This window comes from Sciurus vulgaris (assembly GCF_902686455.1).
Source record: "Sciurus vulgaris genome assembly, chromosome: 9".
Taxonomy (NCBI): domain Eukaryota; kingdom Metazoa; phylum Chordata; class Mammalia; order Rodentia; family Sciuridae; genus Sciurus; species Sciurus vulgaris.
In genome coordinates, this window is record NC_136469.1 from 29,245,416 (window position 1) to 29,273,154 (window position 27,739).

Sequence of the window (27,739 nt, forward strand, 5' to 3'; positions counted from 1 at the left end):
TCTTCTCCAGTTCCTTTAGAACCAGGCTGTGGGTAGAGACCAGAGGGAAGGAGGTGGTGGAGCACCAGAGCACACCTAGGAGAAGCCGGTCCTGCCCCTGGCTGCCCCACAGCTGGCCTCTGCCTGAGTCCAGGAAGCAGGAAGTGCCCCTGAGGAGAGACATGCGCCCTGCTGGCCCTGCAGTCCTGCTGCTTCTGCTGCTGGGTGAGCTCTTGGGGTGGGCGTGAGAGGGGAGACCCACTCAAGAAGGTAGCATGCAGAATTATGACTCCCCCCAGGGGAAGCTCCTTACGAACAGCACGGCCTGAGAAGGTCCTGGGAGGTCCCGATGCCCTGCACTCTTCTAATGCCCCTGGCTGGACATAGCGGCGACAAAACCAAGATCACTGTCTTCGTGAGATTTATAATCAACGCACACATTAAACATGCAAATTATAAAACATATTAGAAGGTAATAAATACTATGACAGGAAAGGAGCGTCTAAAGTTCAGGGGCAAGAGGTGTGTTGTAATATTAGATAGGGCAGTCAAAGCGGCCTCACTGGGGGTGCTGAGCAAAGACCCGAGGGAGGCTGGCAGGTAGCTCAGTGGCAGAGCGCCTGCTCAGCATGCTCACGGCCTGCATGCAGTCCCCTCGCTATGAGAAAGCAGGCAGAGAGAGACAGAGACAGACAAAAGAACAGAACAGAACTTGATGGAAAGGAGTAAGCAAAGAGGGTCCAGGTAAACTGGACTTTAAGCAGAGGGAACTGGAAGTGCTTCGGACATCGGTTGTTGTTCGCTTCTTTTTCTGGCCTGTAGTGATTTTTTTCCTTTTTTTTTTTTTTTTTTTTTTATGTGGTACTGAGGATTGAACCCAGGGGTGCTCTACCCTAACACTTATTTTTTGAGGCAGGAGCTTGCTAAGTTGTGGAGGCTAGAACTTGCGATCCTCCTGCCCTCAGCCTCCCAAGTCACTGGGATTATAGGCGTGCACCACCACACCCAGCCCCACAGTGATTTAAAAGGAGGATATGCTGAGAGAGGCGAAGAGGTAGCAGCAAAGTCATTCAGACAAAATCGGCTCAAAGGTAAACGGCTTACAAATCTCAAAAGCTTCTGAAGGCATGTAGTATTTACAACCTACAACACTTGATATTTCTGATAATGACCTTGAATCATCAAAAAAAAAAAAAGTTATAGCTGCTAAAAAAAAAAAAGGGTAAGTTTGAAATTAAGATTCCCACTAATGGGTAGATATTTGTTAACTTGGGCCTTGAACATTAATCCAGGAAGTTCCAATGGAAGGGATGTGTCTCTGTTCACTGGAACTAGATATAAGATAGATCATTATACATTAATGACACGGTGTATCTTCCATAGGGTCTTGCCCAGGCTCTTTTCGCAAAAAGAAAGGTCTGCAATCAGGTGAGTGGTCTCCACTTGGGCTCAGGACTGAGGGGTTTGAAACTGGAACAGGATCGAGTATGAAGTCTAGGGAGAGCTCTGGTCCTACAAAGGGACATGGAGTTTGCGGATGATGAGATGGGGACCAGAGGAAAGGGCTCCAGTGTAGGAACCATCCTTATTTAGCAGAATCAGACGAGGCTGAGCCATGGGACGCAGAGGCCCGGCTTCCAGGAACTGCCAGGAGGCAAGTGGTGCTGCATGGGAGTGGTTCCCTGCCTCCTTCTGGAATTTTCCTTTAAGAGAATGGCTCCCTAAGTCCACCCTATCCTGTCCATCACAGAAGAAGCTCCTCCTGGTCCTGGCCCCCTTTACCTGCGTGTCTATAAATAAGAGAGAGTTGGGCTACTCCAGGTTAAATGTTGTAAGAGGCTTAGAGCTGGGATGGCCAGACCCGTCACACCCTCTCTCTCATCAAAAGAGCATAGGCTCTCGGGTGTTTATTGGGTAGATAAGTTTTTTTGGGGTGATAGATAGAAAAACCGCCAACATCCTCCTCGGGCAGTCAACCCTTTCCCTCTCCGCCGGGAGGTGGCAGAGAGGAGCCAGACACTCAGGATATCCACAGTGCCCTTTCTCTTCTCTCCCTAGTGTGCGGGCGACGGACATACTCGAGCCGCATTGTGGGTGGCCAGGACGCTGTCGCCGGGCATTGGCCATGGCAGGTCAGCCTCCGCTTGTCCAATGACCATGTCTGTGGAGGGTCCCTCATCAGCGAGCGCTGGGTCCTGACAGCAGCACACTGCATAAAAAAGTGAGTTCCCGCTGGAGCTGGCACGCTGGCAGGGTTTCAATCAATATTTGAATGATTTCATGAATGAACCAAGAGGCCAGTGAAAGGGGCAAGGTGAGTGGGGCAGAAACTCCGAGGTCACCCTCGGCTCCAGCACTAGGAGCCCGTGGGGATGGGGCATGGAGGAAGTGACGGACACAGCACCATGTTAGACACTTGTCCAACTTCTGGTCTAATCACTTCCTAAATACCAGTCAGGAGGTTTGATCTTGAATCTTCCTGGGCCCGATCTGAGCTCTGTCTCAGAGCCACCAAGCCAGGGAAGCAGGCTGCCACGCCCACGTGGAACCAGTGTCTCCCGCCAACAGCCAGCCAAGGTCCAAAGCCAGCACAAGTGACTTTGGAAATGGATTCTCCCCCATCCAGTGTCAAGATGACTACAGCCAGCTGACGTCAGCCCCACAAAAGACCTTGAGTCAGAGGCAGCTGATTAAGTCACACCTGCTTCCCAACCCACAGAACCTGTGAGATAAAATGCTTGCTGCTCTAAGCTGCAAAGCTCTGGGGCAAAGATGACCAATAGGTGCAGAAGTGAAAATAACCGAACTCTTCAATAACAGTGAAAGTTCAAAGAAAATGGGAGTAATGACTTCAGAATGCCAAGGGAAGCCGCGTGCGGTGGTACATGCCTATAAGACTAATCTCAGTGGCTCAGGAGGCTGAGGCAGGAGGATCTAGAGTTCAAAGCCAGCCTCAGCAAAAGCGAGGTACTAAGCAACTTAGTGAGACTCTGTCTCTAAATAAAATACAAAATCTGGCTGGGGATGTGGTTCAGTGATCAAGTGCCCCAGTTTAATCCTGGGTACCCCCCCCCAAAAAAAAATAAAATAGGGGCTGGGGTTGTGGCTCAGTGGTAGAGCACTTGCCTGGCATGTGTGAGGCACTGGGTTCGATCCTCAGCACCACATAAAAATAAATAAAATAAAGGTGTTGTGTCCACCTACCACTAAAAAAAAAAAAAAAAAGAAAAAGAAAAGAAAGAAAAGAAAAATAAATAAATAAATAAATAAAAATGCTAAGGGAAATATTTCTAACCTAGATTTCTACCCATATACAAACTGCGAGTTAAGTATGGGAGGAAATAAGATGTTTTCAAATATGCAAAGCAGCAAAAACGTTACCTCCCATGCACAATTCCTCAGGAAGTTATGGTAGACTGTGCTTCACCAAAATAAATGGGGAGCGGGCAAGAAAACATGGGATCCAGACAAAAGGGGACATAACACAGAAGAAACTCTCCAAGATAATCACAAAGCATAAAGGAAAGAGCCAAGATGATTGCTGTGTAGTGGCCTACATTGGAACAACAGGGCAGAGGGCTCCAAGAGACAGTCCACAGTATGCCCGACAGGTCTGAACAAACTCAGCGGAGACTCAGACTTTTGAAAGACAGTCTGGGGAAAGAATGAGGAATTAGTGATAGCTATATAAAAAAATGAAGAAAACACAGTGAGTACATATTTTTAACTCCAGGAGAAGCAAAAGGTTTTACGAGAAATATAATCACAGAACCCAGTGTGATCCACAGTGAATAATGTTGACATAAACCTGGCACAGTGGTGCATGCCTGTCATCCCAGAGGCTCCGGAGCTTGAGGCAGGAAGATCGTGAGTTCAAAGCCAGCCTCAGCAACTCAGCGAGGCACTAAGCAACTCAGCAAGACCCTGTCTCTAAATAAAGTATTTAGGGGGCTGGGAAGATAGCTCAGTCAGTAGAGTGCTTGCCTTGTAAGCAAAAGGCCCTGGGTTCGATCCCCAGCACCCAAAATAAATAAATAAAGTATTTAAAAAGGGCTGGGGATGTGGCTCAGTGGTTAAGTGCCCCTGGGTTCAATCCCAGATAAAAAAAAAAAAAAAAAAAAAAAAGAGAGAGAGAGAGAGAAAGAAAGCTCCATCCTCACCTGCCATATCAGGAACTCGGTATTCCAAAACTGGAGAGGATTTTTTTTTTTTTATAATGTTGACAGACCTTTCATTTATTCTTTTATCTTTATGTGGTGCTGAGGATCAAACCCAGTGCCTCACACAGGGTAGGTGAGCACTCTACCACTGAGCCACAACCCCAGCCCCCTGGAGAGAAATTTTCAAGATAGAGCAATATGTACAGTTTTTCTTGAAAATACTAGAAAAATTAGAAAGGGCTTTAAAAGTTGAAAATGACTGCCTTCAAATAAATAATGTAACCTGAGAGTGGTGGAGCAGGGAATTTTTAAAATGTATTTATTTTGTACATCTTGTCAAACTGCCTGACATTTTTAATTATTATAACTTGGGTTATACTTTGCCTTGAATTTTTATAGAGTGATAAAGGTGTCGTGCTCAGAACAGAAATCAAAACTAGCCCTAAGGAGCAAGGACTATAAGTATGTACATGCCGTCCAAAACCAGGGGGAACGGGCAGGGTGAATGGGAGAAGAGGGAGGCAGGTGCAAGAGAGCTGTATCCATGAGCAGGTGAGAGAAGACCACAGCAGAGTGGTCAGTGGGAGAAGGGAGAAGACAACAGGGCAAACCAGCCCAGGACGAGGCCCCCTGGGGGATGCCCACTCAGCTACCCTTCTCTCTTTCTCTATTTGTTTTTGTTGTTGTTGTTTTTTAATCACTAGTCTCATTCCCAGCCTTTTTCACTTTTTATTTTGAGACAGGATCCTGCTTAGTTGCTTTGAACTTGCCCTCCCCTTGCCTCAGCCTCCTGAGTCACTGGGACCACAGGCCTGCACCACCAGCTGCCCCTTTTTCTTGCTTGGAGACTGAGAGGTGTAGGTAGGCAGCTTGTTCTGACCCCGCAGGAGGCCACGGCACGCCTACTTTAAATCTCCTCTTCCTCCTCCCCTTAGGTCCTGGGCCTACGCATACAGTGTGTGGCTGGGATCCCACAAGCTGGACCGCTCCAGTGGTGGTGTGGTCTACTATGTGTCCCAGATCATCTTCCATCCTGAACGCAAAAGCAGCACCACCGCAGACATCGCCTTGCTGAAGCTGGCCTCCCAGGTCAACTTCACTCCTCTCATCCTGCCCATCTGCTTGCCCAATGTGATAAAGCAGCTGACAATCCCAGCCTCCTGCTGGGTGACTGGATGGGGAAAAACCAACGAAATAACAGGTGAGAAGGGGCAGAGCAAGGGGTGGTTTTATAGTTCCCTGCTCATGGATACAGCTGTGCCTGCACCTGCCTCCCTCGTCTCCCACGCACCCTGCCCGTTCCCTCTATTCCAGGACATTTGCCTTTTAGATATAACCTCACCATAACAAATATTTTTTAACCAAATCAGATCAACCTAATGCTATTATCTACAAGTCTTTAAATAAAATACCTTTTGACATTTACACTTTCATTTTATTCTTATATCCTTCCTAGAATCTAGCTATAGGTGGAAGAGCAGATGCTAACAATGCAAACACATAATGACCTCTCTCAATCAGAAGTTAGTAACCCTGACCCAAAGTCTGGAGGCAATCTAGTGTTCTTTAAAATGGTAGCCAGATTTGGTGGCACACACCTGTAATCCCAGCTACTCTGGAGGCTGAGGCAGGAGGATTGCAAGTTTGAGGCCAGCCTCAAGCAAGATCTCAACTCATAAAAAATAAAAAAGGGCTGAGGATGTGGCTCAGTGGTAAAGCACCCCTGGGTTCAATCCCTGGCACCTAAGCAAATAAGTAAAGTATTGTGTCAACTCTTTCCCAGGATGAAGTAGAGAGAAGACAGGAATTGACCTGGGAGCAAGAATATCAGAAAGGCAACACAACAGAAAAACCTCAAACAGAAACAATTTTGAATTAACCACCGCTTTAGATTTAACTGTACCAAAGGATCCTTCCAAAAGCAAATATGGTTGGACCCTGACTGACTTCTGCACTTCATGAGTGAGTGTAGCCCCAGTACCCTTCCAGGTGGCCTAAGCTTTCATTCCTATTTCCTCTACAGATACTTACCCTTCTACCCTCCAGGAAGTTGAAATACCCGTTTTTAACTACCAGGCTTGTGAAAGACTCTATAACCCCGTTGGCATCTTCTTCCCAGAACTGGAGCCAGCCCTCGAGGAAGACAAGATTTGTGCTGGTGATGTTAAAAAAAATAAGGATAGCTGTGTGGTTAGTGTTGCAGTTTACATTTGCGCTGTCGTCAAAAGTCACATGTGTGAGACAATTCAAGAAAGTTCAGAGGTGAAATGATCGGCTATGAAAGTCTTAACCTAATCAGCGCATTAACCTGCTGATAGGGATTAACTGAGTGGTACCTGCAGGCAGACTGGGTGGGGCTGGAGGAGGTGGGGCCCTGGGGCATGCCTTTAAGGTTTATATTTTGTCCCTCGTGAGCACAGCCCTCTCTCCCTGCTTCCGGTTACCATGTTTTTTGGGCTGCCTTCCTTCACCATGCCTTTCTGCCATGATCCTCTGCCTCACTTTGGGCCCAGAACTATGCAGTCAGTCATCGACAAACAAGACCTCTGAAGCCATGAGACAAACTTTTCCTTCTCTATGTTATCTTGACAGGTCTTTTTGGTCACAGCAACCAAAAAACCGACTGAAACACTCAGTGTTTGTTCTTGAGTGTTTTCTTTTATTAAGAGATCTTAATTTGGGGGCTGGGGTTTTTGCTCAGTGGTAGAGCATTTGCCTCACACCTGTGAGGCACTGGGTTTGATCCTCAGCACCACATAAAAATAAATAAATAAGAAAGGCATTGTGCCCATCTACATCTTAAAAAATTTTTTTAAAAGAGATCTTAATTTGGATCCAAGTTTTCCTACCTGTGAACAGTAAGTTGGAGACAGATGAAGGTTCTGATAATAATCTTGTGTTACCCTGTTTGAAAGACTTAACTTATATCCAGGAATTTGAAACTATAAGACTACTGGTGTAGACCAATGGTGAGACTTTTTATTTTTTTGACTTAACAAATGGATGCATAGGTGAGACTTTTACAGACCTATTAATTTTTATAAATATATGGAGGTGGACATGCAGTAATTTAAGAACATTTCATCATATACCTTTAAAAATGTCATTCTGTTGTCTCCCGATCACGGCTGTCTGACAAAAGGTCAGCGGCCGCCTGTTTCTGTTCCACTGAGGACAAGGTGGTGCTCTGCTCTAGCTGCTGTCAATCTTTCTCCCTTTACTGATTGGCAGAGGTTTGAAGGTGACGTGCAGGTGTGGTTTTCTTTGTATTTATTCTATTTGTGGCTCACTATTTATGGGTTTTTAATCTATGCATTCACTAAAACTCGGAAATTTTTTTCAGTCATGATCCTTCAAAAATCATTCTGCCTCATTTCTCTCTCCTAGCTGAAACCATAACTTTGTAAGTTACACCTTTTGATATTTTCATAGAGGTCCATTTTATTTTACATTTTTCTGTTCTTCAAATTGGATACTTTTTAGTCTACATTCAAGATCACTGGCTTACTGCTTTAACATTTTAATGCTAAGCTCATCTAGTGAGATTTTTTGCCATTTTTTTTAAGTTGTCGATGGACCTTTATTTTATTTACTTACATGCAGTGCTGAGAATCAAACCGAATGCCTCACATTAGGCAAGCGCTCTACCACTTAGCTACGACCCCAGCCCATGAGGTTTTTTTTTTTTTTAGGTTTAGATTTTTTGTTTTTTTAGTTTTAACAAGACCATTTGGTTCCCCGACACACATGTACACGTTTCCAGATCTCTGTCAAGATCTCTTATCTGTTACCAATAGATTTGTTAATTTTTTCCCTTTGCGTGAGTTGGTCACAGGTAAAGTAGCTATTTTAAATCTTTTTCAAATTCTGAGTAATCTCAAGGTCATTCTCCAGTGACTGCTTTTTCTCCTGAGTAACAGTTTCCAGTTTATCTTGGGAAGTATTTCCCTGTGTCTTTTTGTTGCTGTTTTCTTGTTTTAACATCTAGTAATTTTGGATTGTATCCTGGACATTGTCAGTGATACGCTGTGGAGAATATGAATTGTGATGTGCCTCCTACGAACGCAGATTTCCTGTTTCAACAGGCAGTTAGCTCGGCTAACCCCGATAGGCTTGCTCTCTCTCCTCTGATAAGCAGAAGCAGTCTTTTAGCCTTGGCTGAGCTGCTTGACATCCAATCTGTCTGTACATATAGTCCCGGGTTCAGCCAGAGATTGGGGCAGAGTTGACGTATAGCATTTGGGACTCCCTGTTTTCCCTCCGTCCTGGTATTTCTCCCTTCACTTTCCAATGCTATGGCAGCTTTGAACTTTACCTTCTGATTCCCCATGCCAGTAAGACTATGCATTTCTATTTCACAGAGAAATACAGAAACTTTCAGGTGGGTAGAAATTAACACACTCCTAAATAACCAATGGGTCAAAAAAAAAAAAATCACAAAGGAAATTAGGAAATATTTTTACACAAATGAAAATGAAGACGTAACAAATCCTGCAGATGCAGCTAAAAGCAGGGCTTAGAAAGAAATGTGGAGCTGTAACGCCATGTTCAAAACAAAACAAAACAAAACCCACACAGGGAACTGTCAGGTTAACAACCCAATCTTCCACATGAAGACACTGGGAAGGGGAGCTGGGGCAGTGGCTCAGGAGTTACCCAGGATGCACGAGGCTCCGCTCAATCCCCAGCATCACATGCAGAAAAACTAACACTGAAAAAGGAAAGCAAACTAAACACAAAGGAAGTCAAAGAAGGAAATAGAGATTGTAGTGAAAAATCACTAAAACGGAGAACAGACAATATAGGAAATCAACAAAAGCAAGAGTTGGTTCTCTAAAAAGACTAACAAAATTTTTTTTTTTTTAGCTAGATTAAGCAAGCGAAAAAAAAAAAAAACCTCAAATATTAAAGTTAGGAGCCGGTGTGTGGTGCACGTCTGTAATCCCAGACACCAGGGAGATTAAGGCAGGAGGATGGCAAGTTCAAGGCCAGTGTCAACAACTTGGTAAGGCCCTGTCTCAAAATAAAAAAATAAAAAAGACTGACATGTAGCTCAGTGATAAAGCACCCCTGGTTCAATCCCTGGTACCAAAATAAATAAATAGGTAAATAAATAACAGTGAACATTATTACCAAAAATAAAAAGAATTGCAAGATAATACTATGAACAACTGTATGCCAATAAACGTGATAACTAAGGTGATATGGACAAATTTCTAGAAACAGGCAAACTACCATAACTAACTCAAGAAGAAATAAATGATCTGAACAGACCTAGAACAGGTAAAGAGACAACATTAGAGACATAAAACAAAAAAGCCAGGCTCAAATGATTTCACTGGTAAATTCTACTCAATATTTAAAGAAGAAACTGTAGGTCAAGTTCGTGCTTAGCACGCACAGGGCTAAGGTTCAAACTCTAGCACCAAAAATTTAAACAAATCAAATACTTAGGGGAAAATGTAACTGATATTATTGAAAAACTTCTATTTATCAAAAAAAAAAAAAAAAAGTTAAAAAGACCTAAACCAGGCATGGTGGCACGTGCCTATAATCTTACCTACTTGGGAGGCTGAGGCAGGAAGATCACAAGTTCCAGGCCAATTTGGACAACTAGTGAGACCCTGTTTCAAAATAAAATGACAAAATCCCAGTGGCTCAGGAGGCTAAGGCGGGAGGATTCCAAGTTCAAAGCCAGCCTCAGGAACTTAGCGAGGCCCTAAGCAACTCAGACACCATTGCTAAATAAAGTATAAAAAAGGGCTGGGTCGGACTGGGGAGATAGCTCAGTTGGTAGAGTGCTTGTCCTGCAAGCACAAGGCCCTGGGTTCAAGCCCCAGCACGACCAAAAAAAAAAAAAAAAAAGGGCTGGGGATGTGGCTCTGTGGTTAAATGCCCCTGGGTTCAATCCCAGGTGCTGGTTCAATCCCAGGTGCAAAAAACTTAAATAAATAAATGGCAAAAGATCTGAGGAGTATCTCAGTGGTAAAGCACTTGCCTAGAATGTGTGAAAACTTGGGTTCAATCCTTCCTACTATTTAAAAAAAAAAAAAATGAAAGGGAGGGAAAAAAAGACTTTAAATGAAAAGATATTCCATGTTCAGCAAACAAAAAACTTCCAATTGTTTAAATGGTAGTATCCTCCAAATGGATCTACAGATTCAACACAATCACTATCAAAACCCCAGCTGGTTTCTTTGCAGAATTGAATAAGCTGATCCTAAAATTCACAGAGACTGAAAAGGGCCAAATATCTTAAAAAAGGAATAACAAAGCTGAAAGACTCATACTTTCTGATTGCAAAATTTACCACAAAGCAACAGTAAATAAGACACAATATGGTACTGGCTTAAGGCTAGACATACTAATGAACAGGACAGAATTAAAAGTTCATAAACAAACATAAATATATATATATGTGAACCTAAATATATATTATATATATGATTAATTAATTTTAGTCAAAGAACAATTCATGAGCAAAGAACAGTAATTTCAACAAATGGTGCTAGGACAAGAATAAAGTTGGCTCCCTACTGCATATGTACAAAAAAAAAATCCAAAATGAATCTATGACCTCAATAAGAATTAAAACATAACCCTTTTTTTCTTTTTTTTGCAGTACTGGGGATTGAACTGAAGTGCTCCCCCACTGAGCCACATCCTCAGCCCTTTTCTACTTTTTATTTTGAGACAGGATCTCTCTAAATTGCCCAGGCTGGCTTGGAATCTGCAATTCTCTGCCTCAGCCTTCCACGTGGCTGGGATTCCAGGTTTGCACCACCAAGCCTGGCTGGGCTTAAAACAATAACACTTTTAGAAGAAAACATATGGGTACATCTTTGTGACCTTAATTAGGCAACATTTTCTTAAATATGATACAGAAAGCATTAAGCAACAAAAGAAAAAAAGAGTTCTTCAAAATTCAGAATTTCTGTACTTCAAGTGAAATGGGAGGAAATTTCAAATCATATGTTGATAAGGAATCTACATCTAGAATACATTCAAAACACATCTTGGTAATAAAGACAAGATAATTTTTAAAAGGGCAAAGACTCTGAATAGCTATTTTTTGTAAGAAGATATACTAACAGTAAGCACATGAAGAATACTTAATATCAGTAACCATTGGGGAAAAGCAAATCCAACCACAATGAGGTACACACCCACAAGGATGGCTAGAATCCAGAGAGATAATAACAAGAGTGGTCAAGGATGTAGAAAAAGTGGAACCTTCACAAACTATTGCTTAGGATGTAAAAGGAGGCAGCTTCTTTGGAAAACCAGCAGTTCCTCAAAAGATTAATTACAGAGTTACCATATGACTCAGGATTCCACTCCTATGCAAACACCCAAGAGAAATGAAAACATGTCCCTATAAAAATCTGTCCATGAATTGCACAGCAGTATTATTTATAATATCCGAGAGGCGGAAAACCCCAAATGTCCATCAGTTGATGAATGAATAAACCATGGTACATCAATATAATGAAACCGTATTCGGCCATAAAAAGGAATGGAGTGCTGATAGATAAGAAAAGTATGCCAAAAACAAGAAGCTAGTCACAAAAGGCCACGTATCGCATATATAAAATATCCACAAGAGGCAGTTCCACACAGGCAGAAAGTAGACTACCAGTTGGCCTTGGGCTGGGAAGGTTGGGAAGAAATGAACTGATAACTAATAGGAACAGGGTCTCTTCTGGGGCTGAGGAAATGTTCTGACATGGGTGGTGGCGATGGTTGTACAACCTCATAAATGTTAAAAAACACCACCCAATGGTGCACTTTTATTTTTATTTTTGGTACTGGGGATTGAACCTGGGGTGCTCTACCATGGAGCTACATCCCCAGTCCATTTTATTTTTTATTTTAAGATAGGGTCTCACAAAGTTGCTGAAGCTGGCCTTGAACATGTAATAATCCTGTCTCAGCCTCCCAAGCTGCTAGAATGACAGGAAGGTGCCACCTCACCTGGCTCTTGATAGTGCTCTTTAAATGAGTGATTGTGTGCATGTGTCTTATATCCACAAGCTGTTACAAAAAAAAAAAAAAATAGAACAAGATGGAGAGACATACTATCAGCTATGATCACTCTCCTTTTATGTAAGAAACTGTTAGTTTAACGGCACTCCCTCCCCGTGACTGCTCCCCTCTATACCCCCTCTTCACTGCACTCACGACCTTTCTCTCTCTCTTAGGGCGATTCTGGAGGGCCTCTGTCATGCCATATAGATGGTGTGTGGATCCAGATAGGAGTGGTAAGCTGGGGAGGGAAATGTGGCCAGTACCTTCCTGGGGTCTACACCAATGTCAGCTACTACCGAACGTGGATTAATGCCACTGTCTCAAGAGCTGAAGTGCTGGGTGCCAACCATCTGGACTTACCTGCCTTCTTGTTCTTGGCTGCACTACTCTCTCTGGCTCTCCTGGGCCCCTCCTGGGCCTCTGGGCCTATCCTGATGCCAGGATGAAGGGAAGAGGTGCAGCTGCTGGGGACAGCGGAGGGGACAGGACCAGGAGAATCCAGCGACAACCCACAGGGAGTCCCTGGGAATCCCGGAAGACTTTATTTGTCATTTTAAATGATTGTTTTGAAGGTTCCTGATTCTGTAAGTGCATGTGAGTGGCTGGAGTGGAAACAGCTAAGAAACAAGGCTGCTACGTCTGTGCACGCTTTCTTTATCCTTAACTTATGTGTCTTGCGTGGCAGGAGGAATGCACTCTACAAAAAAAAATTTGTGCATACAAATTAAAGTGCTATTTAGAAAGGCAGGCAAGTCAAGAGTATCTGGGATGGCAGAAGGGAAAGTTTCAAGGACCTGTATCAACAATCTACTTCCTGCCACACCTGCATCCTGGGCTTCTTACCTGGTCTCAAGTCTCCCCTCCTCCTCCTTCCTATGCTCCTTTTCTAGCCTCCTTCTCCCCCTCAACCTGTAATGAGGGATCTAATAAACACATATATGTAGTCCAGCTCCAAATGTTTCTGAAAATTTTGCTTTTTAAAATACCAGCTTGTCCTGTAATCCCAGCAGCTCAGGAGGCTGAGGCATGAGGATCACAAGTTCAAAGTCAGCCTCAGCAACTTAGCAAGGCCCTTAGCAACTCAGTGAGACCTTGTCTCTAAATTTAAAAGTGTGGTGGGGTGGTGCTCGAGATTGGCTCAGTGGTTTAGCACCCCTGGGTTCAATCCCCAATATCAAGTACATAAATAAACACCAGTGTGACTTACTGCTAAAAATAGGCAAAAGCTCTGGAGGTATTGGGTTGTCAGCAACCTGAACCTATCCAAGCTGTTTAATATCACTCCTATAATAAAGTACTTCAAATGTTTAGAATGAGGAAAAGACTATAATCCATGCTTGGCTTTTATAAACAATGACATGGCCTACCTGTTCCCTTCTGTGTTCAGGCAAAGTTCTGTACTTGAGAGTCATGGCTCTTGGTTTTCTGCTATTACTCCATTCATACCCCTTCAAGTCATCCTTTCTCATTTGACTTGTTACAGCCATTTTTTTTTTTTTTTTTTTTTTTTTTTTTTATGGCAAGTCAACTTTCAAAAGCAAGATTTTGGACAAATACATTTAATAGGAAGTAAAGGTAGACGGGGAAACTTAAAATCTTTGCCAACCCTGACGCTCACCTTGCATGGAGACTGCCACCAGGGCCTCTTACTGGCATCCCCGTGTCCTGCTTATGCCTTACAGTTACACCCAACTCCATTTATCCCCACAGCATTCAGAACAGGGTTTTAAAAATAAAAATACTTTCTCTCTCTTTCTCCCCTCTTCTCCCTGCTTAGAGCCCTTCAAAGGCATCCTACTGCTCACAGAATAAGGATGAAAATCCTTGTCTACAAAGCCCAGCAAGACCTGAGCCTAGCCTGCTCCTCCAGCCTCACCTGGCCCCACTCTCCTGCTCTCTCTGCTCACGCGTCCGCAGACGCTCCACGCACCCTCTTAGCCTCAGACTCTGACATCCTCTCCCCATCCCCTGCAGATCTCACCTGATTAATTCTCACCGTGTCTTCAGATCTCAATTCACCCTTTATTTTCTCAAAACTCCCCCTGGCTCTCCTGATCAGATCAGCCCCTAGTGTCCACCACCTCAGCGCTACAGAGCCCTTCCTGACGGAGCTCCACGTTCAAATCCAACACCAGTGTACGCAGTTCTCTAAGGAGTACGAGTCGGTCTCACCAAACCGGAAGGTGCACAAGTGTAGGAACTTCTGTTTTTATCTGCCACTGTTCCCCAGCCTCAATAAATATTCACTGAATGAATATACAAATAATAAACACCCAATTAACTTGTGTCCCCCAAAATAAGAACCTGGGTACTTTAATTACTGAGACAGCCCAGACCTGATGTAATGTCTTGAAGTAGGTTTTCTTCTTTTTATAAATATATCTGTATCATTTTTTTTAGTTGTAGATGGACACAATACCTTTATTTATTTATCTATTTATTTATTTACTTAACATGTGGTGCTGAGGATGGAACCCAGTGCCTCGTGTGCACGAGGCAAGTGTTCTACTACTGAGCCACAGACCCAGCCCCACGAAGTAGGTTTTCAAATATTAAATAGAAGAATGGAAGGAGGAAAGAATGTTCTAGCACAGTTCTCTCCCTCACTCCCCTCCAGCCATAAGCAAAATAGGAGAGAAAGATCACTCAAAGCAGGTGAACGACGGAAAGGTTTCTGGTGGGTAAGAACAAAAGCCAAGCAAGCTCTGGAACGAGATGGAGGGCCAAGCAACATGGCAGCTGAGAGAACAAAAGAAAAGAGGGGCAAGAAAGGAAAGCTGAAGAAAAGACAGTCTCAGAACCAGAGAAGAACCTGGGCACTTTGATTACGAGACAGCCCAGACCTGATGTAATGTCTTGAAGTAGGTTTTCTTCCTTTCATTTGTATCATTTTTTTTTTTTTTAGTTGTAGATGGACACGATACCTTTATTTATTTATCTATCTATTTATTTATTTTATATGTGGTGCTGAGGCACAACTGGGCACCGTGGCACACGCCTGTAATCCCAGCAACTCAGGAGGCTGAGGCAGGAGGATCACAAGTTTGCTTCCAGCCTAGGCAACTTAGCAAGACCCTCAGTAACTTAGAAAAACTGTGTCTCAAAACTTAAAAAATAGGGTCTCCAATGTCATTAGCTCCATTGTCTTTGGTGACCGCTTTGACTACGAGGACAAAGAGTTCCTGTCACTGTTGCGCATGATGTTGGGAAGCTTCCAGTTCACAGCTACCTCCACCGGGCAGCTCTATGAGATGTTCTCCTCAGTGATGAAGCACCTGCCAGGACCACAGCAACAGGCCTTTAAGGAGCTGCAGGGCCTTGAGGACTTTATAACCAAGAAGGTGGAGCAGAACCAGCATACCCTGGATCCCAACTCCCCACGGGACTTCATCGACTCCTTTCTCATCCGCATGCAGGAGGATAAAAATAATTCCAACACAGAGTTCTACATGAAGAACCTGGTGCTGACCACACTGAACCTCTTCTTTGCCGGCACAGAAACGGTCAGCACGACCCTGCGCTATGGTTTCCTGCTTCTCATGAAGCACCCAGATGTGGAGGCCAAGCTCCATGAGGAGATTGACCAGGTGATTGGCAGGAACCAGCAGCCCAAGTTTGAGGATCGAGCCAAGATGCCCTACACAGAGGCAGTGATCCATGAGATCCAAAGATTTGGAGACATGATTCCCATGGGCCTGGCTCAGAAAGTCATCAAGGACACCAAGTTTCGGGACTTTTTCATCCCCAAGGACACAGAAGTGTTCCCTATGCTGGGCTCTGTGCTGAGAGACCCCAAGTTCTTCTCTAACCCTGAAGATTTCAACCCCCAGCACTTCCTGGATGACAAGGGGCAGTTTAAGAAGAGCGATGCGTTTGTGCCTTTTTCTCTTGGAAAGCGGTACTGTTTCGGAGAAGGCCTGGCTAGAATGGAGCTCTTTCTCTTCCTCACCACCATCTTGCAGAACTTCCGCTTCAAGTCCCCGCAGGCGCCCCAGGACATAGACGTGTCTCCTAAACTCGTGGGTTTTGCCACAATTCTGAGGAACTACACCATGAGCTTCCTGGCCCGCTGAGCTGGGGCTGGGTCAAGGGGATGAGGGGAAGGTAGGGTTCCGTGAAAGGGAGATTGGAAGGAAAGTAAGGGGCAAGTTGGAAAGAAGAGGGAGAAGAATCAGAGTGGACCACCCACCTTCCTAGACACGGTCCCTCAGAGCTCGATGAGAGGAAGGGAAGTCTTACACTATGCAGTGGAAGTAGTAATAGTAGCAGTAGTAATAATAACAATAATATAAACGATAATAATAATAACAGCTATTCTTTTCAGCAAGCATTCTTTGTCAGCTCCGAGCTAACAGCGTCACACAACCCTCCGACTTAATACTCAAAAACCCACGTGAACGGGAACTGTGTTCATGCCCACTTTATTTATTTGTTTTTTTGTAATCATTTACTTTGACCACTTTCTGGTAATACCTGGTAATGGTAATATAACTAACCATTTGCTATGGTTGGCCATTTAGGGTGTATACTTTAAGTTTTAATTGTTACTTTGCTCTTGGGCCTCTTAATACGCAGATGTCTCTGACTTAAAGTGGCTTGACTTACAATTTTTTAATTTTACGTTGGTGGAAAAGTGGTATACATTCAGTAGGCAACAGACTTTGAGTTTTGAATTTTTGATTTTTTTCCTGCATGCCCATTTTAAATGTGACATGGCAGAGGCTTAGAAAGTTTAAGTCACTCTGTGAGGTCTCACAGAAGAGAAGTGCCTAGCAAATACTTGAACACATCTGTGTCCATAGTCTTTGGAGGAGATTTTAAAATGTCATTTTTTTATTAAAAATTAAAAAAAAAACCTTAAAAAATAAATTAAAAAATTTAAATTAAAAAAAAAATTAAAGGGCTAGGAATGTAGCTCAGTGGTAAAGTACTTCAAGGTTCAACACCCAGTATCTACCAAAAAACAAACCAAAAAAATTTTTTTGAAGAACCAGAGAAGCACAACTAGGTCAAGAACACCCACAAGGGTACAGGTCAGGGTCACAGAGCAAACAAGGCATAAAGAAGGTCAAGAAAAAAGTCCAGACATCCCTTCCTATCACTTCTCTAGATGCTTAGTTCAAAATGGGAAATAACCATTCCACAGCATAGGATCCAGTCCAAAGTTTTCTCATGAACCAGGAATGGAAACTTCAAACTTTGGAAGGACCAGCCTCCAAGTGGAAGAAAGGGATATCAAGAGAAGAGAACCATATGTGTGGCCCTACTGCTCTGGTCACTGCTGGTTGGCCAGAACAAGAATGGAAACTGACCTAACAGCTGCTGGGCACTGAAGCCGTTAGCCCAGCATTTCACCTAAGAGATGCACTCAGTATTTGACAGCACAACACACCCCTCCCCCAGGGAGGTCGGAATGGGAGTCCCTCAGGATGTAATGTGCATGCATCAGTATCAGGTGCCCACCAGTAACAGGCACCAATCAAGGCACCAAGATATAGCAGTACCTAGAGCATACCGAGCCGGCCCTCCAGGGGGGCGGACAGCACAGAATGCAAAAGAAACACATATCCTCCAGTGTTAGGGAATGATTGGCCGGACTATATTATTATGTTGCGTGCATGTATGAATATGTAACAAAAAAACTATCACGTAAAATTATAATGCACCAGTAGCAAAATGTGGAAAGAGAAAGAAAGAAAGAAAGAAAGAAAGAAAGAAAGAAAGAAAGAAAGAAAGAAAGAAAGAAAGAAAGAAAGAAAGAAAGAAAGAAAGAAAAGGAAGGAAGAAAGGAAGAAATGCATGTTCTCAGGTCATGTACAAGAAAGTCTGACAGAGAAGAATGAAACTGAAGAAGCTGTAACAGGAACAGGGAGTGGGAGTCTGCCTTTGATAAGGTGGGCAGGGAGGTTTCTCTGAGGAGGTGACATGTGAAGGCAGGAGTCACAGCCCTGGGATGTGCATTCCAGGCTGAGAGAAGAGCAAGGACCAAGGTCCTGCGGTGGGAGCATGCTAGGGTGTGTGATGGAGAACAGGAAGGTCCAGGCGGCTGGGATGCTGCGAGCAAGTGGAAGAGGTCGGAACTCTGCCCAGGTGAACCTTATCTCACTGCTATATTTTAACCATGAAAAGGGACAGCAGTCAGGTCCTGCAAGCCTAGTAAGCCTGAATTTTATTCTCAGTGAGATAAGAAGCCTCTGGAGGGCTGCGATGGTAGACAGGGCAGGTGGCTGGAAGCAGAGTGCAGAGCAGCAGAGAAAATCAGACACTAAGGCTCTGAAGTGGAGCTGAGCAAAACACTCTGGGCACCTGATACTGCTGCATCCCGATCACCAGGGACGTCTCCAGGAGACCGAGGGCTGGATTTTGTCTCCCCTATTCCTTATCTGTTCTGCCTGCACATAAGGCTCCATTTACCAAAGTGATCAGAGAAAAGCACAAGCCCACGGTCTTTACCATCTACTTCATACTCCATCACTAAGCCGCCTGCCTTCTTGGGTTTCTCCCCTCCTTAACCAGAGCAATGTTCTCATTGCTTTAGCCCATTTCCACCTCCAGGCCTCATCCTCTGCAACAGAAGACCCTCTCCTCTGTACACCACAACACACTGATTTCTGTCCACTGATTATAAAAGGAAGCAGTGGGGCTGGGGTGGTGGCTCAGTGGTAGAGCACTTGCCTGGAATGTGTGTGGCACTGGGTTTGATCCTCAGCACCGCATAAAAATAAAAAGTAAATAAAATAAAGGTATTGTGTTCACCTACAACTAAAAATTTTAAAAAAAGAAAGAAAAGGCAGCAATAAGTATCTGAGGAGTATTAAAAACACCATATGAAATGTTTTTTTTTTTTTTTTTTTAATTAGCGCTGGGATGGAGCTGGGTGGTGGAGCACTTGCCTGGCATGTGCGAGACCCTGGATTCAAACCCTAACACTGGGGATTAACAAGGAATAGGTAAATAAAATGGCATGTGAATTATACCTCATTAAAATTATTTTTTATAAAAATGAACAGGTAAGTTTATCTCCTGCTTAAATAGCAACTTATGATGTATTCAGGGCTCTCTAAAGATATCCTAAATAATACTTACAATTATATTTCAAAATAAGACTCATACTAGCTATATATTTTCTGTTCCAATTGGTAACACACAAAATAGGAAGCCTGACCTAAAATATAAGATATAGCATGTTAACACATTACTGGAGGGGAAAAAAAAATCAATAAGTATATGAATTCACAAAACTAAAATGTCAAGTACTTACTAATTTAGTACTAATTAATTTACTCAGTGACACCAAAACTGACCAAATGATGAAGAAGTAAATAGGGACATCTTTATACTATTTGGGGCCGGGGCGACTCAATGTAGCATTACTGTCTTTAAAAAAATCAATTTCAATTTGCAGAATTCTTTGCTTCTTGAAATATTTCATCCTCACATGCTTTTCATTGCCTCATGTCTTGAAAAGTTTTAATTAAAGAGGAATTTTAACAATTAAAAGCTGCTAAAAATCCAATAAGTAATTTTTTTCCCTAAAAGTAGATATAAAAGTTGTACATTTAGTTATTTCCAGATCCTCTCTTTATAACAAATAGACTATTTCAAGGAATGGCCCATTTTCCCCACCTTTATTCCTCTAAACTGTGAAGTCACCCAAAAATGTGGGACATTACAGAAAAAGGATTCAGGATAACAGACTGCAGAAGCTCTATTTTGATATTATCTCAATGGTAAGTATTTCATCTCTTACATGCTTTGTTTCATTGGGACGTGTCTCCTCACCAAATCTGACTAAATACAGTGTGTCTGCATACTAGAAAGCAGCCAACTAAGAACTTTTAAATATGTGTTCCTTCTCCAGGAAAGGAAGGAAAGGAGTCATTCAAAATAACCAGAGATTTAATTAATTGTATTACCTTATCAATAATTGAGAGGAAACGTTCACTATGAGAAGAACAAAAGAGACTGAAATCTTTAAAGGAAATTCTAATTGCCTTTCAGGATAATTATTCTCGACCAACCCAAATTCTCTCCACATATCTACTACCATGGAAGCCTTTGCTTCCCACCCCCACGTGGTTGAAATAAAGTAATTGAGATCTGGTCCCGAAGCACCTTGGGTGCCACTCTCCTGATACTTAGGACCACACAGCCCTGTACTATAATTAACTCTGAACACCCAAGAGTGAAAGGAAGACGGTGGGTTGAGAGCCCAGGGCTCCAGAATGCTAACGACATGGTGCTTCTAGTGGAAACTGATAAGAATAATCTAGATACTGCTGGGTAGCAGCCGCGAGGTGACATTTGATCAGATTGGGATCTGACTCCATGGATTGGACATGGGTGGTGGGAGTGGGTGTGATGATGAGATAGGAGGATGGAAAAAAGAAAGAGAAACTATTTTAAGAATGACTCTCAGGTAACTCACCTAATCATGGCAGTGCCGTTAAATGAGATGAGGAAGGACTAAGGAGGAACAAGTTTGCCAGGCTGAATAATGGGCCCCTGAAAGAAGTCCCTTCCTAATCCCCAGAACCTATGGATGCTACTATACATAGTAAAGGGGTTTTGCTTAAGTTTGATAAAGGGAGTTTCCTGGATTCGGTGGGTGGGCCCAATGTAATCACAAGGCTTCTTACCAGAGCTAAGCAGGAGGATTGAAGTCAGAGACACTCATGAGAGTATGAAGAAGATACAGGGATGCAGAAGGGAGAGGGAAGAAGGGAAGATGCTAGCTTTGAGGCAAGGGGCTATAAGCCAAGGAATTCTGCTGGCTTCTAGAAGCTAAAGGGCAAAAACATGGGTTGGCCCTCAGGGCTGCGATATGGAACAGAACCCTGCCAACACACCCAGAAAGCCCAGCGACACTGACTTCTGGCTTCTAGAACTGTAGAATAATAAGTTTATGTGGTTTTAAGTCACTAAATTTGTAGTTAATCTGTTATAACAGCAACAGGAAACTAATGCAGACATTAGATTTGAGAGGCCTATCAAAGTAGGCAGTCATGTTCAGGAGAGAGAGAGTAGGGGGACAGAAATAAGAACCTGTCTGAATCATGGGCCTTCCTCTCCACATCCACCCTAACAACACACTCCACAAAAACACTCAAGCACCTGAATTTCCAAGAAATTCAAGAACCACCATATTCCCAAAACCCCCAGACCAATGTAAGAAATGAGAAAGCAGTCTGTTCTAATGTTGCCTCCTTAAGGAGCAGGAAATTAGATAACTTTTCACTTAAAAAAAAAAAAAAAAAAACACTTTAAAAACAACCCTTTTCCTAAATCATGCTTACTAAAAGAAAATCAAAATGTCACAGAAACACCTATTATAGAAAGTTTAAATCCCCCCATGACTGCAGTGTTCCTAAATGTCCCACTTCATGCGGAAGGATTTGGTCCATATACCCCTGACTCCTTTCTAAATGTTTAAAATTTAAACGTTGCCTATTTTTTAAAATTAAACTTGCTTTTTAAAGTAAGTTTATGATAACAGAAAACTGTGATTGCAACAGTGGCAAAGCTTCAGAATTCCAAGTTGATTAATTTTATTTAAAATTCAACAATACTAGGCTAGATTAAAAAAAAAAAAAGGATAGCGGTTGGCTGATCAAAGAAATTTTGTGTCGATGAATTTTAAATCATGAAAACATGTTGGCTTTAAAATTTTAAATTACTGGAGCATCTTCAAAGGCAAGTATTTGGATTTTAGAGAAATCTCTTGTCCCCCCAGGAGGGTCAATGAAGCTATTTTTAAATCTGAAACAGAGGGCTAACATAAAAGACCTCTGGGAGACAGTACCACAAACAAGAGAAAAAATGCACTTGTGGCTCACATTTTTTGTCCAGAGTAGACCAATAAACAACTAGTTTTGAAATGGACATACTTTAAACTTCTAAAAACAGGTTACAGAGAAAATAAAACTAAACCAATGTCAACCTAGCTTTCTTTTTTCTTTCTCTTTTCTTTTTCTTGGGGGGAAGAAGAGGGTACTGGGTACTAAACCCAGGAGCCCTTTACCACTGAGCTACAGTCCCAGTCCTATTTATTTATTTATTTATTTAGAGACAAGGTCTCACTAAAAGTTTCCAAGGCTGGCCTCTTGCCTCAGCCTCCAGACTCCCTGGGATGACAGACATATACTACCATGTCCAACAACCCAGTTTGCTTTACAGCCCAGTAGCCACCATCTGGCTTAGCCAAACCCTTCCAAAGAAGACCCAATCTACTGAGCATCAGGATGGAAACATCCTTCACTGAACCATCACAATCAGCTTTGCTCAACCTGCTACCAAGTCTTTGAGTCTCTACAAGTGAGAAATACCTACCAAATATTGAGTCATAAAATAATGCTCCAGAATAAAATTTCTGGATTATATTTTTACAGACATGAAAGTAAACTGAACTGAACAGGACAAAACTAGAAACACCCAGAAAAATGTAAAGAGAAAAAAAAAAGATGCATGGCCATGTTAAGAATTTGAGCTTTATAAGAAGCAGGCAATGAAAAAGCCATTGGAATATTTTACTGCAGCAGGCGCATTTTAGAAAAATCACTTGAGTGGTCGTCCAGGGAACTGATCAGAGAAGAAAGTTAGGAGTTAGAATGCCCAGTTAAGACAACTGAAAATGGCAAGAGAGCCACCTGCAGAGGCCACGGTCGAGAGCTCTGCAGAAGGCAGCACCCACAGAATCTGGTCACCGAGCAGTTACAGGTGTGTGCTCACAGTGTGGGAGAAAGCTGTGTACTTCACCCAGGTTTCTGGCTTGGGCAACCTGAATGGCATCACTCAGTGAGATACAGAACCACTTCAGAGTGGGAAACAGAAGTGACCAACATCAAGACTCTGCAAAAAAGAAATCCCAGAACATATCACATTTTCACATTGAGCATTAAGTAAACAAGTTGAAAAGACAAGAATATATTCCAAAAGCTCACTGGCCAATTTACTGGTTGCAGGGGAGTCAAGAAAAATAACACACAGGAATTCTAAAACCAGGGCTTTGCCAAGAGTTTCAGACTCCTCAAACTAGCAAATCTTTAAAAGGAGGCTGCGGGATTGTTTTAGTCAGTTATTTCACTGCTGTGACTAAAGGACCTCACCAGAACAACTGTAAAGGAGGAAAGGTTTATTCAGGAGCTCACAGTTTCAGAAACCTCCATCCATAGACAGCAGGCTCCATTCCTTGGAGGTCCACGTGAGGCTGAACATCATGGCAGAGTGTGTGGCAGAGGAAAGCAGTTCACATGGTGATCAGAAAGCACCTCCAATCTCGAGATACGAAATATATACCCCATAGCCACACTACCAATGGGCCTCCTACCTCCAGCCATACCCCACCTGCCTCCAGGTACCACTCAATTAATCCCATCAGGGATTAATTCACTCATTAGGTTAAGGATATAACCCAATCATTTCTCCTACAAACCTTGCATTGTCTCACATGTGAGCTTTTGGGGGACACCTCATATCCAAACCATAACAGAGATAAAAGGGTGATCCACTCACTCAAGGTACCAGGTAACTTGCAGGGCCCTGAAGAATTTTACTACCCTGTGCCATTAACAAATCAGGTAAGTCAAAGAAATCTGGGTAGAAGAGACATATGAGACTTCTGAGTGTAAGTTTTAAATGCTGTCCACTGCTCCTCTTCCTGGTTAGGGATTGATACTGCAGCCAAGATCCCAGAATGAGCACCAGAGGTGAGGCTGGGAAATAGCTCACCAATTGAATAAGACACTGAGAGGTTGTCTGTAATCACAGCACTGATGACAACATATGACAGCTGTCTAACAAAAAAAAAATATATATATATATATAATTTAGTGCTGTTTCCCCTCTTCAAGTTGAATTCTTCTGGTGATTTACTAAGAAGCAACCCAACAGAAAAAAATATACAGTTGACTCTCAAACCCCAAACCTAGAACAAAGAATTTTGGACCTGAAACTTCATTGTGAGGAATCAGCAAACTTTTTCTGTAAAGGGACAGAGAGGAAGTTATGGCCTATTGCCACGTGGACTCTGCTGCAACTACTCTGCTGAGGCAGAACAAAAGTAATTATAGACAATATGTCAGTGAATGAGTATGGCTGTGTTTCAGTAAAGCTTTATTTATAAACAGGCATGTGATGGGGCCTGGGTCTAAGTCCTTCACACTGTCAGTGGAGAATCTGAGAGATGAAATCAAGGCCATTTAACTAGCCATTTAGTGGGAGGCTGAGCATTTAGAATGTAGTCTCTTGAATCTAATCCTCTAGATCAGATTCTGTGGGGTTACAAGATGAAAAGGAAAAATAAAGCAGAGAAGGGTAGGTTCTGATTATGTTAGACAGTATTTCAACAGTTTGGTTTTAAATGAGAATTTGCTTCTCAAGTGATTATACAGCTTTCATGAAAACAAGCAAATATAAGACCAAACACATCAACAAATGATAAATTAGCAGTATTTTGAAAAATGAACTTCAAAGGAAACACAATTATATACTCCCTTCCTATCATCATTTCCTTGAGCAGTTTATCAATCATTTCTTTTATCAACAGGACAGTATTTGCAATGATCATTACAGTAACTCATCTTAAGGAAAAAGAGGTTTTTAAAAATACCATAAATGAGCAATAAATACTACATTAGTCCAGCAGGCAATGACTTCCCACGGTGTTGTTCTCTTGGTGGTTTTTTTTGTTTTGCTTCCTGGTGCTGGGGATCAAACTCAGGGCCCCAACGTGCTAAGCACAAGTTCTACATCTGAGCTATATCCCCAACCCAGGTATTTTAAATTTACTTTTCTTTAATTTCAAAAGTGACCAATACCAGGAGAAACTCAAACAGTACGGAAGTATAAAGTGACACACACTAAGTGCTCTTCAGTTCCACTCTCCAGAGTGCTAACCACAAGCTGTTTTGGAACTTGGCTGGTTTGTACCTGAACAGAGCAGCAAAGATACTCCCCCTGAATCACTCAACAACAAAAAGAAGTTCTCTGGTCAGATAACCCTTGGAAACTGTGTTTTAAAATGCAAACAAAGGGGTTTGGGGTTGGGGTTCAGTGGTAGAGAGCTTGCCTGGCACCTGTAAGGGACTGGGTTCCATTCTCAGCACCACATAAAAATAAATAAATAAATAAAATAAAGGTATTGTGTCCATCTATAACTAAAAAATATTTTTTTAAAAAATGCAACAAAGGAGTAGGGGTTGAGCTGAGAAAAGGAAGGTATCTGTACAGGGTCTGAGTAAAGAGACTTGGGCGCAGCAGAGGAATCAGGTTAGTGAGACTCTCTTTATAGAAATGATAATGCTACCATAGGATATAAAACAACTTCAAAAATGGGTAAGACTAACTATGCCTCCCCCTACCTCTTGGGAAAAACTTGGCTGATTTGTTCATAAAAAGACTGATGATCCAGACTAGGGACCCAGCTTAGTGGTACAGCAATTACCTAGCATGCCCTGAGTTCAATCCCCAGCACCACTGGGTGGGAGGGGTGGGGGGGGGGAGAATGATGATCTTAGTCTTTTTTAAAAGCCATATTTGATATACTGAGGGACATCAGCAAAAATGGCAAAAAAAGAAAGAATGAAAAAAGGAACTTGGAAGTTTATCCCTCCAAAAATAACAAATAAACTGGCAAGACAGGCACAGTGGTGTACACCTGTAATACCAGCAGCTCAGGAGGCTAAGGCAGCAGCATCTCGAATTCAAAGCCAGTCTCAGCAACATAGTGAGGTCCTAAGCAACTCGGCAAGACCATCTCTAGATAAGATATAAAAAACGGCTGGAGATACAGCTAAATAGTTAAGCCCCTTTGATTCAATTGCTGGTACCAAAAATAAATAAATAAATAAATGGACAGAAATTGACAGAATCGACTTTTTTGGAACTCTAGAAACCAAAAGTCTACAGCAACTAAATAAAACAATCAAGAAAAACTAGCTGGATTTTGGTGAAAACAGTGGCTTCTTCATGTCATTTGAACTTACCTGGATTCCTTTCCCCTTCCCCAGCTCAACAGTCACCTTAAAGTATCAGCTGGGGGCTGGGTTGTGGCTCAGTGGTTTAGGGCCTGCCTAGCATGTGTGAGGCACTGGGTTCAATTCTCAGCACCACATATAAATATAAGAATAAAAAATAAAGGTCCATCAACAACTAAAAATAAAATTAAAAAATAAAAAAGCAGCTTGTGGTTGGGTTGCAGCTCTTGGGTAGACAGCTTCCCTAGCAAGCACTGAGGCCCTGGGTTTCATCCCCAGCGCTACATACATACACACTCAAAATAAGCTGTTTTCCTTGTGCTGGTGTACACTGGAGGCAGCAAAATACACTTCATTCACAAAGAATTGTAATATTTGTTTTGACTTGTCTGGTAGTTCCCGAGAAGTCCAGCACAAAAGACTTGCTTTCATCTCACCCAACCTGGAACTTTCTCAGTGCTACAATGGCAAGCTGGAAGACATTTGTTGAAAATATTTACCAACCAGCAAATAAATACATTATTTGCTGCTGCATGAGGATAACAGTTGGTGCAAATAAAAGACTAATCCAAAAGGCTGGTAGGAAGACGAGAGAGCAAAATGCTTTGGGGAATAAGAGCTTTGAAAATTTCCCACATTATTCTGGGGATCCAGAAAGCCGAGTGCCTTCCCAGAGTGGGCCCTGGCTCAGAGAAGACCAGAGAAGGCCCTCAGCTCTCACCTCGCTGACCTCTAGGCCATGCACAAGCAGGAAATAAAGGCTGAGCAGAGCTGTAAACTGCCAGGCTGGGCACTGAAGGGGTGCTAGGCCACCTACAACACAGCTCACCTGCAAAGACTAAGAGGTTCCTTTTGGTTCCAGACATTTAAGGAGAACTCTTGTCTCATCACTGGTTAACCACTAAGCAAATGAAACAAACTTCAGTATCACACATGACAAAGAATATAGATTTCACAAAATTAATTTAGAAAAGTCAATAATTAGTAAATAGCCACCACTATAACAAGCAGCAATAACAAACCCTAGGGAGGCAGAATCATCTGATTTCCACAGTTGGCACATCCTAATATTCAAACTGTCTGGTTTTCAACAAAAAATCATAAGTATGCAAAGAAACAAGAGGTAGTGCCCCCACACAAGAAAGATGTAATCCATACAAATTATTCCTCTGGAGGCCCAGGAGCTGAACTTACTAGACAAATACTTTAAACCAGCTATTTTAAATATGTTCAAAGAGCTAAAGACACTGTTGAAAAGAATAAAAACATAAGCTGCAACTAAGAGAAAATATTTTCAAATCACATGTCCAACAAAGGATTTGAACACAGAATACATAAAGAACTCTCAAAAATTAAACAATATGAAAACAAAATGTGCAAAGATCTGGACATTCTTCACCAAAGATGACATATGGATGATAATTTGCCACATGAATAGATGCTCACCATCATTAGCCACTAGGAACATGTAAATCAAAACTACAATGAAATAGCACTACACACCTACTAGAACAGCTAAAAACAAACAAGAAAAACCTGGGAACACAAAGCGCTGAAGAGAATGTCGACAGTCATAAGAACTCATACTTGGCTGGTGAT

The 27,739-nt window shown here is 42.4% G+C and overlaps 3 protein-coding genes across 3 annotated transcripts in view; 2 read left to right on the top strand and 1 right to left on the bottom strand.

The window, feature by feature from the left end:
• Positions 1-27,739, bottom strand: part of SH3D19 (SH3 domain containing 19) — a 186,874-nt gene that overhangs the window by 143,668 nt on the left and 15,467 nt on the right.
• PRSS48 (serine protease 48) lies at positions 329-13,524 on the top strand (the record flags this gene model as incomplete). The annotated part of the gene is made up of 5 exons (XM_079153103.1): positions 329-394; positions 1,920-2,200; positions 5,027-5,460; positions 6,139-6,329; positions 12,341-13,524. 5 exons carry the CDS (start codon positions 329-331, stop codon positions 12,611-12,613), a joined length of 1,245 nt encoding a protein of 414 aa, XP_079009229.1. The 3' UTR covers positions 12,614-13,524.
• On the top strand, positions 15,293-16,758 carry LOC306669435 (cytochrome P450 2A13-like). The gene has a single exon (XM_079153408.1). The coding sequence runs from the start codon at positions 15,365-15,367 to the stop codon at positions 16,238-16,240; it is 876 nt and encodes a 291-aa protein (XP_079009534.1). The 5' UTR covers positions 15,293-15,364; the 3' UTR covers positions 16,241-16,758.

What these genes read in the sequence shown, in the direction of transcription:
- LOC306669435 (XM_079153408.1), top strand. Translation starts at nt 15,365, where the DNA reads ATGATGTTGGGAAGCTTCCAGTTCACAGCTACCTCCACCGGGCAGCTC.